Below are 16,689 nucleotides of genomic sequence, written 5' to 3' on the forward strand. Positions count from 1 at the left end.
TTCTGGGAATGAAAGGGACTTCTGAATGGCTGAAGCAAAATTTATTTGTGGGAGGACAGGACATAAGGGTGAAGGGGTATTCTAGAGGCAGGGCATATGGAGTATTGTGTGCTGGGCTAAGGAATCAGAATTGAAGGTATAGAACCTATTTGAGGGTTTGGAGTAGAGCGATGTGTATATATATATATGTATATATATATACGTACATATACATATGTATACATATATACAATCATACAGATTTGTGCTTCAGAACAACCCCTCTTGAAGAAGTATGGAAAAATGGTCAACAGAGACTAAGGAAGAGGTTAGCCCACCTTTCCAGCAAAGGACTAGATAGTAAATATTATAGGCTTTGCGGGTCACACAGTTTCTCTTGCAACTACTGAACCCTGCACTTGTATAGACAATACTTAAACGAATGGCATGGCTGTGTCCAATACATTGTTATTGATGGACATTGAAGTTTGAATTTCACATAATTTTCACATGACAAATTTTTTTTTTTTTTTGAGACAGGGCCTCAAGCTGTCCCCCTGGGTAGAGTACTGTGGCATCACAGCTCACAGCAACCTCCAACTCCTGGGCTCAAGCAATTCTCCTGCCTTTGCCTCTCAAGTAGCTGGGACTACAGGCACCTGCCACAAAGCCTGGCTATTTTTTGGTTGCAGCCGTCATTGTTCTTTGGCCGGCCCGGGCTGGATTCAAACCCGCCAGCTCAGTTGTATGTGGCTGGCACCTTAGCTGCTTGAGCCACAGGCGCTGAGCTGACAAAATGTTTTCAAAAACAATTTTTCTCAATCCTTAAAAAAATGTAAAAATCATTTTCAGGTAAGAATGAATGAATGAATGAAAAATCATTCTTTAGCTTCAGGTCAGGGAAAAAAAGGCAGTAGGCTGGATTTGGCCAGTGGCCAAATTTTTCATAATCCCTGGACTAGGTTATGGGGGAGACTACAGGGAATGTAGACAACTCTGTTGAGAAGCTTACCTCTGAAGGGGAAGGGAGAGAGAGCGCAATAGCCAGAAGAAGGTTTAGCTGAAAAACTGTTTCTTAGAAGATACCTCAAAGTGTTTATGGAAAGCCGAAAGAGATAATGAAGAAGGGGCACTGAAGAGGGTGGAGGATGACAGGTGTGATTATTGGAGTAGACCCTAGAAGAGGCAGGAAGAGGCAGGAAGGAAATGACGAGATGTGGAGTACAGGTTGAGGAATTAGCTTCAGCTTCATGAGGGAAGAGGAGACACCTCTTCCACTTCCACTGAGGCTGGAGGGGAGGAAGAAATGATGGACACTGATAGGATATTTAAGTGGATTGCAGGGTGGGATTTTCCCCGTGACAAAAGTGGTAAGGCTGAAATTCCGGGTGAGTTGTCTATATGAGCATTGAAGTCACTCAGGATGATAGCAGGGCTGGAGAAGGGGGTGGCAGGAAAGAGGGAGCCTGTGAACCAGATGCCCAAGCACTCTGTAAATGTGTGGGAGTGACCAGGAAGTCATTAGATGAGGACAAGAAGGAAAAGGGGAAGGTATTAGAGCTTCAAGGAAGGGTGAAGGAATAATGGGCTTGAAATAATAATGGGTAGGCAAAGAGCCAACTCCTCCTTTAGACCACATGATACAGGATGTGAGTTGTGTGTACATGTGTATGTGTGTGTAGGAAAAGTGGGATTGGGATGAAATGAACAGCTTTAGAGCATGTGATATCCTGGGAGAGATTAAGGTAAACGGAGGAGATGGAGAGGCCATCAATTCAGCAACTAAGAAGGTTGGGTTTGTTTGTTCACATGGTAGACCATTCTAGAAAGGATATTGACAAAGATTGGGGGAGGGGGCAATAATGACCAGAGTAAGTAGGTGTGAGTGGGAGTCAGAAGTATAGAGCAGTGCTGGGTCCAGAGAGAAGTCCCTTCTGAGGGGAGCAGAAGATTCATAGGGGTTGGCTGCCTTGTAGCTATTGGCATCTCAAGATTCATCCCAGAATTCAATACAAAGAGGTTGCTGAGGAGGCATGCTAAGTTGCTGGTGCCACATAGAGGTAGAGTGTGGGGCTTGAAGACATTTGCTAACTGTGGTCAGGGAAGCAATCTGTGACTCTGTTTCTCTTCCAGTTCCAAACACTCAGAGAGTGAAAAGTAGTTTTGTGCTGAGGCTGAACAGCCTTGGAATGAGTGGCTAGGCTTGAGGAAGCAGATAAGCTCATTTGCTAGGTCTTCTAGGGTGACCAAGAGAAGTCTGGGGATGGGAATCATGGCAATTCTGGGAAGGATCCTCACCTGGGTTTCTTGCCTCTACAAAATCCAGCCCTGTGTGAAAAGGGCAGTGTGGTTAGGCTAGAGTTTGGGTATAGGAGACAGCCAGATTTCCTGGAAAGACAAAGATAGGCCCAGGTACAGGAGAGAATGGGCACACAGTCACTGTCTCTGGTCTGGCACAGTTTCTGACCTGACAAGGACAAAGCATGGAGTTGAACACCACCCTCGTTCTTTTATTTCATTTAGCTCACCATCCTTGCAGCTTAACTACCTGATTAGTGGGGTGAATACACATTGGGGAAGCTTAGAGTTGCCTGAGTGTTGCTTTAGCAGGGAGTTACGTGGCTATAAGCTGAAAATATTTAAGAATCATGAATTCTAGGCAGAATGATAGAAATTGAATTCATAGTAGTACCACTGATGGTACGAAGAATTTGAGAAAGTATATATTTGTAGAGGAAAAATAATGAGATCATTTCAAAATACTTTAAATTTTTGAGGGTGATAGGAGCTTCAACAGGATATGATCAGAATCTAAGAGAGGCCTGAAGGTAGGGAGGCAAGCCAGGGCTTGAGATCTGTAGCTCATTCATGTAGAAATGGAAGTCTAGGGAAAACAGAGAGCCCACACAAACTAAGGAGTGATCTGAGAAGTATGGAAAAATAGGAACCCACTGTTCTTCTTAAAGGCAAAACTGGGGTATGGAAGTGAGATCAGTGAAAATTCTGGTGTGAAAGGCTGAGAGGCTGAGAACCGAAAAAAAAAAAAAACCGTTCTGAGCAGTACTGAGGAAGAGCGATGAGAGATAGGGGTCAGAGGTAACTTCCCGGCTGGGGACGTTTGTTTTAAAATAGCAGTACAACGGAACAAGAGAAGGAGAAACCTACTGCACCACCCAAGGTTTCTTCTTGGGAAGCGGAGGGGGGCATTTACACGCATCTGTAGATCTGAGCAAAAACTGAGTCTTTGAGAGGTTGGTGAGTTTCTCTGTACAGGTTTCTGACGTGAGCGATGACTTATGCCAGGTGTTTAGATGTAAAGAAAACCGACTACACACACACACACACACACACACACACACACGCTCCACGCCTTTGAATTAATTCTACAATACTACAGTGTTATTTTTCTCCAATGAGGACAAAACAAGGAGAATGCGATTTAAATTCAGAAATGGAGATTGAGGCCACTCCCAAGGGGACAACTTATCCTGTTAAGCGACCCTGGGGGACGATATTCAGATAGGTTATGAAAGATCGATTCCCCTGATAGTTCTAAGAATAGGATCAAAGAATACAGAGCGCAACCTGCCTCTGCTTGATTACAGTGAATGGATGTTTCTTTAGCATAAGTCAATGGATTAGATTCTACTGCCTTTCGTTTTGGGCAGCGCCTGAGCGCTGAGGCCGAAGGGCAAAGAGGTGAAGAGTGGGCTGGAGATGCCGCGGCCCCTTTAAGAACGGCGGCGGCGGCGGCGCGCCTCCGACGGCTTCCCTCGGGCTCCGCCCCTTTCCCGTGAGCCCTCGGGGAGTGGTCCGACCGCGGGCGGCTGCGGGTGCGGAGAGGGGCGGGGGGCGGGGGGAGACATGGCTCGGCGCGGCTGGCGGCGGGCACCTCTTCGCCGCGGCGTTGGCGGCAGCCTCCGGGCTCGCCAGTTCGTGCGACCCGTCTGGTTGCTCCTCTTAGTGGGCGTCTTTGACTGGGCAGGAGCGTCGGACGGCGCTGGCGGAGCGGCGAGAGCCATGGACGAGGAGATCGTGTCAGAGAAGCAAGCCGAAGAGAGCCACCGGCAGGACAGCGCCAATTTGCTCATCTTCATCTTGCTGCTCACCCTCACCATTCTCACGATCTGGCTCTTCAAGCACCGCCGGGCCCGCTTCCTGCACGAAACCGGCCTGGCTATGATTTATGGCAAGTGCCTGAATCCCTGTCAGCCTCTTAGCGTTGTCCCTTTCTCTGCCTGCCGGCAGCTTCGCCTCCTCTCCCGGCCTTCCCTGGCCTACGTTCGGCTCCCTTTCTCATTCCTTCCATTTTCTGCCTCGCCTTCCCCCCTTATGCATTTCTCTGCCTTGGCCCCCTTTTTTTCTGTTACGCCCCCCCCTTTCTCTGCCTCACCCCTTTTCCTCCTCTGCCTCATCCCCCCCATTTTCTCTGCCTCTCCACACCTTTCTGGCTTCCGACCCCACCCCCTTTTTCCTCCACACCCTCCCCCCTTTCTCTGCCAGCTGAGCTCGGACCGGGCTGGAGATGGGGGCGGGGGGTGTGCAGGGTCTCGGATTGGTCTGGGGGGCTGGGGGAGGGGAAGACACCCTTGCGATGGTTTCCCAGAGGTATCAGTTTGTTTAAGGTTCATTGAATCTGCAGTAGTATCTCTGCTGCCCAGAATCTGGCGTTTTTTTGGAGCCAGAGTCGACCTTTACTCATCACCCAGCTCCTGCTACCGCCCTGCCCTTTAGAGGTTGAAGATGAGAACCTTACTCTTGTGGAGCCGGAGTAAAACCCTGAACGTAAGATAGGCTGTAAAAGGCTTAGGGCATTTTTAATGACGTCCTGTTTATCGTACTATGCCTGTAATATCTGATACGGATGCGTACGGTTGACCCTTCCAGTTCAGGCGTACAGAAGTGACGACGAGGAAGAGTTAAGGTTCTTCTCGCAGTGTGGTGTACTATACTATGTGATCAGAACAGTTCAGACAAACAGTAATTACAAAACCACGCAGATGCAGTATGGGTGACTTGCTGTTGCCATCAGGTTATTGACAGATTGTTGAATAAATGGCTTCGGTTCTTGCGTCTCATTGTGCTTTCTTTTCGAGCTTTATTTATTTGTTTGTTTATTATTTGTTGGTGATGAGATGAGAAGAGTAAATCAAAACATGGGCTCAGAAGTATTTTGAGGTGTGCTGGGGCCTCATGAGGGGAAAAGATAACCTATTGCCGACTGCCTTTATCTGACTGTGAAAGTATTGCTGAAGAAGTGAGGGCAGTACCTGTGTGAAGATTATCTTCATTTGAAACAGTCTTAAAGTGATAAGCTTGCTGAGATTTGTCTCTCCGACTAGCAGATAGGTAAATGAAGCTTTGGGGCAAAAAGACATTTCTCCATGCACACCCCCCTCCTCCACCCCACAGCCAGACTTCTGGAATGTGCATTTCAAGGATAGCAAGGAAAGGTAGTCTTGTACATTAGGAAAATTCTAAACCTTTGTGTAAAATATTTCTGCTCTCTATGGTTCCTAGGTATTTAGACATATTTAGTGGTTTTGATACTTAATATGTTTTGTATTTTATTTGCAGTGCAGTGTGCACCTTAAACCAAATTGACCAGATAAGGTGTACATTTCTACATAATTTTCTGTGTAACAGTGATTTATTTACTATCCTTAACAAACATTTGTTGATCAACCTACTATGTATTATGCACAGAAAATACAAAGAAGTATAAAACACTTGCTGTTAAGGAATTTATAGACAGGCCATACAAAGAAAATAATGGCATCTTAAATTTGATTAAATGTGTATCAGTATTATGGTGTTAAAATAAGGAACTAATCACAGATACCTCTTCCTTATAGAGACAGATAATATGATGTGGTTAAAAGTACAAGGCCTTAGACTAGAGATCAGGGAGTTTTTTTCTTTAAAGGGCCAGATAGTAAAGATTTTCAACTTTGCGGTACATAGATATCCAGATCTCTGGTTAGATTTTATTTTTTTACAAATCTTTAAAAAGGTAAAAACCATTATTATCTTTTGGACCATATAACTAAGAACCAAGGGCTGTAGTTTTCCAACCCTTTTTTAGCGTCAGACCGAGATTCCTGTCCCACTGTGCCAACAGCTCTGTGTGGTCTAAGGCAAGTCACTTACCCCCTCTTTTACCCTCACCTATATGTTTAGAATGATGATAGTAAGATTATTGTGAGGAAGAAATGTTTTAGCCTCATATCTAACCTCCAAGTAAATACTCTGAAAGCAGTAGGAGTGCTATTATTGTTTTTATTGCTGTTACAACTGCATTTTCTCAGGTTAGGCTCACACCAGTTCTTCTAATTGCTCAGTCTTTTTTTTTTTTTTTTTTGAGACAGTCTTGTTTTGTCTTCCTCGGTAGAGTTCTGCAGCATCATAGCTCACAGCAACTTCCAACTCTTTGGCACAATCCTCTTGCCTCAGCCTCTTAAGTAGCTGGGATTACCGGTGCCCACCACAATACTTGGCTATTTTTAGAGATGGGGCCTTGCTTTTGCTCAGGCTGGTCTCAAACTCCTGAGCTCAGGCAGTCCACCCACCTCAGCTAGGATTACAGGCATGAGCCACCGAGCCTGGCAATTGCTCAGTCTTAAGTTAAGAGGGAAACATAGTATTTACAAAAAATCAAATAGGGACTTTGAATTGCCCTAAAAATATTTGTTCTTTGGTAGCTGATCTCATTAATTTCATCTAACTCTTGAACTAAAGTAGAAAAGTAGAATGACTGATTGCATTTTATGAAGTTTCTATTTTTTTTTTTTTGAGACAGTCTCTATTGCTCTGGGTAGAGTACAATGGCATCATCATAGCTCACAGCAATCTCAATCTCCTGGGCTCAAGAGATCCTCTTGCCTCAGCCTCCTGAGTAGCTGGGACTGCAGGGGCCTGTCACAACATTGGATAATTTTTCCATATATATATATATATTTGCAGTTTTTTTTGTTGTTGTTGTTTTTGGGGGTTTTTTTGTCCAGGGCTGGGTTTGAATCCGCCACCTCCGGCATATGGGGCTGGCGCCCTACTCCTTTGAGCCACAGGTGCCACCCTTTCTATTTTTAATAGAGATGGAGTCTCACTCTTCTCAGGCCGCTCTCAAACTTCTAAGCTTAAGCAATCTACCTGCCTCAGCCTCCCAGAGTGCTAGGATGAAGTTTCTAAGTTAATAAAAGGTGATAGAGTACCTTAGTAGTGTTAGTATTTTGTGAAGGAAAAAGAAGGACATCCTTTGTGCAAATAAAGTGCAAATCTGGGGCTTATATCTGGGGTTGAGTTGGCATTTCTTAACTTGTCCCATTTTCTCCGTATGGACAATGAGTCCTGTAGACTAACCAGCCTCCTAACTGTCAAATCAAGTTCAAGAATAGATGGAAATGGGCCAAAGTATTTTCAATACCATAAAAATTGAAGTTTTTAAATTCTAATTACTATCAGTCATTTATCTCTTCTTATAGCTCTCACACCATCAAAATCATTGCATTGCTATATTATTTTAAGAGCTTTATTTTTCAGCACGACTTCCACATGAAAAGGGAATGTCTAGACCTCCAAGATTCAGCTTACTGGTAATCTTATTTATTTATTTTTTTTGCAGTTTTTGGCTGGGGCCGGGTTTGAACCCACCACCTCTGGTATATGGGGCCCGTGCCCTACTCCTTGAGCCACAGGCACTGCCTTATTGTTTTTTGGTTTGTTTTTTTTTTTTTTTGAGACAGAGTCTCACTATGTTGCCCTTGGTAGCGTGCTGTGGCATCACAGCTCACAGCAACCTCCAACTCTTGGGCTTAAGCAATTCTCTTGCCTCAGCCTCCTGAGTAACTGGAACTATAGGCGCCTGCCACAATGCCCGGCTATTTTTCGGTTGCAGTTGTCATTGTTTGGCAGGCCTGGGCTGGATTCAAACCCGCCAGCACTGGTGTATGTGGCTGGTGCCCTTAGCTGCTGAGCTATAGGTGCCGAGCCGGTGATCTTATTCTTATGATATTGGTTAAGATCCTTAAATCATGGAAAAAGCTATTAAAAATAAGCTTTGTCTTTATCTTTTTGAGAAGCAAGGGTATAAAAAATGTCTAAATTGCCAATGTGGTCAATTTCTACATTGTAATATAGACTAATTGCTCCAGTTACAAACATACAATCTCAAAGCACTCACATGTTTTATTCAGAGGGCGAGCTTTCTTAAGAAGCTTAAAAGTGAGTGAGTCACTGTTAGTAAACATTGTCCAGGTAGTTAATTAAGTCTGAAAAGTGATCACTCACTGCTGTATGCTTATAGATGGTATAAAAAGCAAAAGATATTTGTTTTGCGTTAAACTCTAGGCCCCCAAAGTCCTAGACTTAGTTAATGTGATTCTTCAATAAACTTTTTTTTGAGACAGCATCTCACTCTATTGCCATTTTTAAATTCTAATTACTATCTGTCATTATTTCTTACAACTCTAACATCATCAGAATTATTGCAATGCTATGTTATTTTAATAGCTATATTTTTTAGTGTGACTTCCAGGTGATGCTCTATTGCCCTGGGTAGAGTGCTGTAGTGTCATTGTAGCTCACAGCAACCTCAAACTATTGGGCTCAAGAGATCCTCTTGCCTCAGCCTCTGGAGTAGCTGGGACTGTAGGCACTTGCCATAACATCCAGCTAGTTTTTTCTATTTTTAGTAGAGATGGGGTCTCGCCCTTGTTCAGGATGATTCCTGATTCCTGAACTCAAGCAATCCATCTACCTCATCCTCCCAGAGTGCTAGGATTATAGGCGTGAGCCACCATGCTTGGCTGTTCTTCAATAAACATTTATTAGATGTCTGCAATCTATGCGATTTAATGAGAAATACAGATACAAGCCATAGTCCCTGCCTACAAAACACTTATAATCTGACGACTTAATATATAATGTTTATTGAGCATTAATTCAAATCCAGCCCAGGCCTGCTAAACAACAGTGACAACTGCAACCAAAAAATGGCCAGGCTAAAGCACTTTGTAAGTAGCATTTTATTTAAACCTTGTAAAAACCTTGTAAGATAGACACTATTATCTTTCCCATTTTATGAATGAGAAAATTGAGGCTCAGAGAAGTTAGAAGACTTGCCTGAAGTCAGATAAATAACTTATGAATATGAGCTAGGATTCGGATCCAGTCAGTCTGGCTCAAAAACCACACTCTCTTAGCCCTTAAACCATATTGCCTCATGTCAAAGAGGTAAAACTTAACTATATAGTTAAATTCGGTTATTACTTTCATCACTGCCTATGAGGAAAGGTCACAGACTAGAACTTGATGGAAAGCTAGAATTCATACAATTGTCTGACTTCCAAACTTGTGCTTTTTCTCCCACAGTGTACTCAGTCTCAAAAATACCAAATATATAAAGTGATAATACTTAAAGTTGTAGGGGTTTTGAAGGTGGATTGTGAAGGAAGTCTATTAGAGAATGGATACCTAAACCATTCTGATTCTCCAAGAGAACCTCTGGAGAAGCAGGTAGTAATGATCACGTGAAAGCAAAGAGAAGATTAGAAAATTACAGTTGGCCTTCCATATCCCTGAATTTAACCAACCACAGATAGAAAATATTTGAAAAAGCAGAAATAAATAACAATACAACAATAAATAATACATTTTTAAAAAGCAGTGCAACATAACTATTTACACTGTATTAGGTATTATAAGTAACCTAGAGTTGATTTAAAATATATGGGAAGATGTGCCTAGGTTACATGCAGATGCTATACCATTTTATATCGAGGACTTGAACATCTGAGGATTTTGGTATCCTCAGTGGATTCTGGAACAAACCTCCCATGAGGAATGAAGATAACAGAGGTGTTGGAATCAGAAAATCTAGATTTCAATTCTGATTGTGTCACTTGATGACAATGTTAGGCAAGTTATCCCCCCACTTTTGTTTTGAGACAAAGTCTCTGTTGCCATGGCATCATAGCTCACAGCAACCTCAAACTCTTGGGCTCAAGTGATCCTCTTGCCTTGGCCTCCCAAGGAGCTGGAACTACAGACACCCACCAAAACAGCTGGCTAGTCTTGGGTTTTTTTGTCTGTTTTTGTTTTTTTTTTTTTTTTTACTTTTAGTAGAGATGGAGTCTTGTTCTTGCTCAGGCTGGTCTCCAACTCCTGAACTCAGGCAATCCACCTGCCTCAGCTTCCCAGAGTGCTAGGATTACAGGCATGAGCCACTGTGCCCAGCCATTTATCCCGATTTTATAGATGGTGAAAGAATGATAGATTTATAGTAGTATCCATGTCATAAGGCTATAAGGATCAAATCATATATGCAAAAAAAAAAGATAGGGATTGGTTTAAGGTCCTAGGTGAAAGATTTTCCTTGGGAAAGATTTATCTTTTCCTGAGAGGGGAGTTGAAGATAAGTGAATTTATACTGAGAAGGAGAGACTTGTAATTAAGACAGCCTATGTAATCAAGGCACCCTACTTTTTCAGAAGAGTGAGCAGTGGGGTTGAGGACTCAAGAAAGAGAATAAAGGCCTGAAGAGCCACTGTTAAGAATGTGCTAGGAGACAGAGAGATGAATGAAGAAATGCATGTAGAACTAACCAGAGGTCAGCAAAAGGCTTGGCTATCTTGAAGCTGAATTAGCTTTTAACATAGACTCTAACAGTGTTCTTCAAGCAAGTAATATTTATACACACTCACTTTTTAATCTGTGGAAATGTGGTCAGTTTTGGCCACACTGAATACCCCAGTGATATTCCTTCCATATTTTTGACTATTGGAGGTTTCAGATGTGATAGGCCAGAATAATGGGCTGGAATCCATGAGAAAACCAGTTTCTACTGACTGGGAGAATCATACAATGGTGCAGGCTTGAGTGATGCTGAGTTCCTTATCACTGGGAGGCTTTCCAGCACAAGTTAGTCAGGAATGTGGAGGAGGGATAGAACTTCCCTGTTTTGTCAATGTTATCTTTTTGTACTTGTGTTCTTTGTTGCCTTTTGGTACTGATTTTAAAGTTCATAATATCAGTGTTTCTTTCTTCCTCTCTATGTAAGAGGTTAGAAGTTTCTACTATCTTCTTTTTTACAATTTAGATTAAATTTATTTATTTTTTTGAGACAGAGTATCACTCTCTTGACCCAGGCCAAAGTGCTGTGGTGTCAGCCTAGCTCACAGAAACCTCAAACTAACAATCCTCCTGCCTCAACCTCCTGAGTAGCTGAAATTACAGGGATACACCACCATGCCCAGCTAATTTTTCTATGTTTAATAGAGATGGGGTCTTGCTCTTGCTCATATTGGTTGCAAACTCTTGAGTTCAAGGGATCCTCCTGCCTCAGCCTCCCAGAGTGCTAGGATTATAGGCATGAGCCACTGTGCTGGGCCATATTTTATTCTATTAACAAAACATTCTCTTTGTGTCCTTTCACTATATTGAAAATGGCTTTAACTCCATGATTAGGATTTGGCCTTTTATGGAACCCATGTTACCTTGATCTGTCAACTTTTTCAAAGAAATCTCATTTTTTTAGATGGCTGATGCTGTAATAAAAGGATCTCGATTTTTTTTCCAACCTAAGTAATTATTCTCCATGATGTTGTTTTATCTACCAAGGTGAGTGTTTCAAATTGGTTCGAGTGCTGAGCCTCATCATGGCACCTAGTGATGCTTCGCCACAGGGCTAGGCAAGTAATAGAACCAGTGGATACTATTCCTGCATAGGTGGGCTTGGGGACATGGAAAGAATTTATTAGTATTTGTAGTAGCTTGTCTGTGACTTTTGCATGTAAATACAAGGACAGCTTCTACTGAGCCTCTTAATTTGGTCTTGTGGAATAAGCTATTTCTGTATCAAATAGGCAGAATGACTGCATCTGTAGCCTTTTCCCTCCTATGTCTGTTAAGCACAGTTGATAGCCAGCAGTCACTTTTTATTTTGTTTTCTGGAGCCGAGATATTTTCAGAGTGTATCTTTCATCTATTTTAAATTAGAAGCTTTGTTATAACATTTTAAAAGTTGGTGTCATGGTCCTGTTCACCAGTTAATCATTACTACTCTAAAAACATATGTGACTGCAAGTTGACTAGAAGGATTCTTCATCTCTGCTCCCTCCTCTCTTCCTAACTACTGCCCTCACACCCCGTTGTTTCTGCTTCTTCATTTCTCACTCCTCACTCATGGCTGTTTTCTATCCCCACTGTTCAACTGAAACTGCTCTTATCAAGGTCACCCATTACCTTCTCTCTTTTTTGCAGTTTTTGGCCAGGGCTGGGTTTGAACCTCCAGCATATGGGGCTGGGCCGGTGCCCTATTCCTTTGAGCCACAGGTGCCGCCCCCATTACCTTCTTTTTGCCAAACCCGATGGATACTTTCAAGCCCACCGTACTTGATGCTACAATATTTGACTAGTTTTCATAACTTTCTCCTTCTCAAAAATGAAATTTTCACTTCCTAACCTCTTTGCCACCAGTGCTTCCTCTTCTCTTTCTACTCCTACAGCTTTTCCTTCTCAGACTCATTCATCAATCCTTCTCCACTACCAGCCCCTTAATGTTGCCTATTAATGGATAAAACCCCAGACCTATATTCATAGTCCTCTTGACATTTTATTTGCTCCCCTTTCGATTTCATTTGCACCTGATATCAATCATCTTATGACTGCCAAGTCATAAAATATCTCCAGTTGAGATCTTACTTCTTGAGCTCTAGATCCTACACGTGTCACAAGTACATTAAGCTCAACATGCCCCAAACTGAACTTCTCCTTTTCCTCCCTGCCTCATTGATTGGCCCTGGTCTCTACCTAGTGCTCAGGAGGACACTTACCCACCCTGTTACCAAGTCAATTAAGACTCTCGGTCTTTCATTCCCCTTTCCCCCAGTCTATTCTACTCAGTTACTAAATCTTTCTAAAATATAATAGCTTCTAAAAATCCTTCTCCTTTCCTGTCACTACTTTCTGAGACTAGGTGATCCTAAGAGCGCTTATTGCCTGAATGACTGCAGTAGCCATGTAGCTAGCCTTTAAGATCCTCTCTAGTCTAAACCAGTCTTTCTAAAATAGAAGTCTGATGTCAGACCCCTGCTTAGAACCCTTCTATGATTTCTTTTTGCTTTGGGGATAAAATCCAAACTCCCTTCCCCGACATATAAGGTCTTTTATGATTTAGCTCCTTGCTGATCTCTCAAACAGCTCTTGGAACTTTATAAGCCAGCTTTACTGAACTACTTGTGATTCCCTGAATGTGTTGTGTTCAATCCTTCCTTGACTGGGTATGTACTACTATTCCCCTGCCTGGAATATACTCTTTCTTCTATTTTGTTACTTGAAGGGGTGACATCTCTGGAAAGACTTCCTTAATGTCTCACTCCCTCAGGCTTGGTTAGGCATCTCTTTTCTGTTTTTATAACACTTTGTAAACATATATATTGTATTATGATTTTTTATCTGTTTTTGTTAACTGGATATTCCTTGAAGGAGGGGCCGGGACCCTGTTTTCATCTCTGGACCCTGGAGGCCTTCTTAGTATAGTACTCCATTCAGATATTAAAAGAATGAGTGGTCAGAATCAAAGACAATAGGAAGGGAAAATGTAGGTAGTAGTAGTATACTGTGCATCTTGGAGTTAAGGAAAATTTCAGAAGTTCAGCTTCAATTTGTATAGATATATCCATACAATGGAATATTATGTGGCCATAAAAGGGGTGATGTTCTAATGCATGCTATAATGTTGATAAACCTTAAAACCATTTTGCAAAGTGAAAGAAGCCAGACACAAAAGCTTACATATTATAAGATTCCATTTATATGAAATGTCCAGAATAGGAAATCCATAGAGACAGAAAGTAGATCAGTGGTTGCCAGAGACTAAGGGATGGAAAGTGACTGCTAATAGGTATGGGGCTTTTTTTTGAGGTAAGGGTGGGGGGATGGGTAGGAAGTGATAAAACTGTTCTAGAATTAGATGATGGGAATTGATATATAACTTAGTGAATGTACTAAAGACCACAGAATTGTACAGTTTAAAAGGATAAACTTTATGTTATATGACTTAGATATGGATAAAGCCATTATTAAATGGATACATTTGATCAGTATAGGTTTACAGTACTTAGAGCATTATGCATATTTGAATACCGTGTTTCCCCCAAAATAAGACACTGTCTTATATTTATTTTTTCTCAAGAAGACTCACTAGGGCTTATTTTCAGGGGATATCTTATTTTTATTACGTATAATGCAACAATCTACATTTATTCAAATACAGTTAAGTCATCTTCTTCTGGAACCTGACAGGGGGAGCTGACTTTGTTGGTGGGGAAGGCGCTAGTGATGCGTGAACTCCTTTCCCCTAGCTGTTTGCATGTGAGCAATAGAATGCCTGAGACCTCGGTTACCACACGTGTACCCGCACAAGTGCTAACAGCTCGGAGAAAGGAGCTATGGCAGGTAAAAGGTATTCCAGTCTTCCTTACTGCTCTGCGCGGAAATGCATGGTGTGGCTATGCAGATATGCTGCATAGTCACACCCATTGCTAGGTCTTATTATCGGGGTAGGGCTTATATTTAACAAATGCATAGAAATCCTGCTAGGGCTTATTTTTTGAGTAGGTCTTATTTTCAGGGAAACATGGTATCAATAGGATGGTCCAGGGAAAATCCTAGCAATATGTTGATCTCATAGTGCCAGATTCAGGACTTCTACTCTGTGTTTTGATTTTGAAGCAGATATTTTAAAATTAAAATCTGTCCTTTTAAGTAGCAGAACTCAAATCAATCTATAAATATTATTGACGTTCCAATTTGTTAAATATGTATTAACGTATTTGGTTCGCCATGTTCTGTGGAAATAAACTTGGGAAATGTATGTGTTTTAAGTCCGGCAAATTGACAGAGGTTGAAAACCTATTTCTGGCATGATTGCACTGTCAGGTTAAGACGCTTTGGAGTATATTCTTTGTACAAGTGATTTGAAAGTTTTTTTTTCTCATTTTGTTATCTTTCTCATCATTTAATTAACATATCGATCTAGAAATGCAGTCATCTGCACTGTTATCCGAGGGACTAAAAGGTTTTTCTCTCCTGTATTACTGGGTTAAGATTGGGCTCTTGAATCTGTGAATTTACTAGTACTTCATTTTTTTTTTAAGAGATGGGGCCTTGCCCTGTTACATAGGCTGGAGTATAGTAGCATGATCATAGCTCACTGCAGCCTCAAACTTCTGGGCTCAAGTGATCTTCTTGCCTCAGCCTCCTGAGTAGCTGGGACTACAGGCATAAGCCATCAGAGCCCAGCTAAATTTTTCACTTTTGTTTTAGAGGCACAGGAGGTCATTGTGATGCCCAGGCTGGTCTCCAAACTCCTGGCCTCAAGCAATCCCCCCTTGTCAGTCTTCTTAGTAGCTGGGATTAAATTTAGTAATTAATTCTTGAAAATGTAACAGCACTTGATCTAAAAATTGGTCCTGAACTATCAAGGGATTCTCTCTTATCAATCCAGAGTTATGTGGAGGATACAGAAGTAGTCTCTGTATGCAAGGAAAACTTATGTTGTTTTGTTTCCAGGTCTTTTGGTGGGCCTTGTTCTTCGGTATGGCATTCATGTTCCAAGTGATGTAAATAATGTGACCCTGAGCTGTGAAGTGCAGTCAAGTCCAACTACCTTATTGGTAAACGTTAGTGGAAAATTTTATGAGTATACGCTGAAAGGAGAGATTAGTTCCCATGAACTAAATAACGTTCAAGATAATGAAATGCTTAGAAAGGTAAGTGCTTACTTAAAGGGAATGTTTGAGGTGTTTTGTGTGTGTGTATAACTAAGCAAAATGATTCAGAAGAAAAGTAATGATGTGTAATGGTATTTAAAATGACCAGTCTTTTAAAATGGAGCAAAACCTCAATTAACAAATGTAATAATATAACAAAATAGATATGTCTGTGTATCTAATTTTCTGATTGAGGCTAAGTACTATAACCCTATTTGTTTCACTGTGCGTTATTTACAATTGTTGTGATAAGTGGCAACCCGGACTGAGTTAAGCACAGTGTATATGCATTTCTTTCAGCTTGCAGATGGACCTTTCACTTTGATAGCACTTCAGTACATTGGGTTTATTTCATACTACCTAAAATAGTCCATTAATATTTCTTTGAATCTTTTCTTGCCTTGATTGTGTTCTACACTGAGCACAATTTCATTTTTCTTTGATTTACAGTCTGGCACAGCTTCAGGGGCCTTAGTGCGAGTCTGCATTATTATACCATGCTGTGCACAAAGAAAGAGGTGGCGGGTACTGGCTCCCAGACGTTCCTAGAGCTACCTTCTCCTGTCCTTTTCATAGTTTCTTTCTGTCATGAGGTTTCTCAGTGCAACTTTGCTTGTATTTCTTTGTTTTTATCCATGTTTGGCTGTTTGCCATTACTTCTCTTGTCTTCTACATTGGCAGGACTTTTATAGCTCCTTGATTGTGTTGTTAACCATCTTTAATGCTTTTAAAATGTCCTATGAACTTCAGGTTTATTTTGCAGCAAGACTTCTTTTCACTTGTGCAAAATTCCAATTTCTTGTAAATTCTAGTAAACTAAGTATTAGCATAGGTATGCGTGTAGCTGCTTTGTGTTCGGGTTGGATTCTGCTGCAGCCTCGTGAAAGAAAGGGGCGTCTGCAGTTTTTGTAGAGGAAAAAGTCTTTTTTTTTTTTTTTTT

General features: G+C 41.6%; 1 protein-coding gene across 1 annotated transcript in view; it reads left to right on the forward strand.

Annotated features, from left to right (window-relative positions):
• The first annotated feature begins 3,843 nt into the window (after nt 1–3,843).
• The window catches only part of SLC9A6 (solute carrier family 9 member A6), a 66,951-nt gene continuing 54,105 nt past the window's right edge, over nt 3,844–16,689 (forward strand). Inside the window, exons 1-2 of the mRNA XM_003802648.3 lie at nt 3,844–4,168; nt 15,550–15,749. Coding sequence (XP_003802696.1) covers nt 3,844–4,168; nt 15,550–15,749 — 525 coding nt within the window. The remainder of the gene's footprint in view (nt 4,169–15,549; nt 15,750–16,689) is intronic.

Source organism: Otolemur garnettii, unplaced genomic scaffold (assembly GCF_000181295.1).
Source record: "Otolemur garnettii isolate 467f Iridium unplaced genomic scaffold, OtoGar3 scaffold00252, whole genome shotgun sequence".
Classification (NCBI taxonomy): domain Eukaryota; kingdom Metazoa; phylum Chordata; class Mammalia; order Primates; family Galagidae; genus Otolemur; species Otolemur garnettii.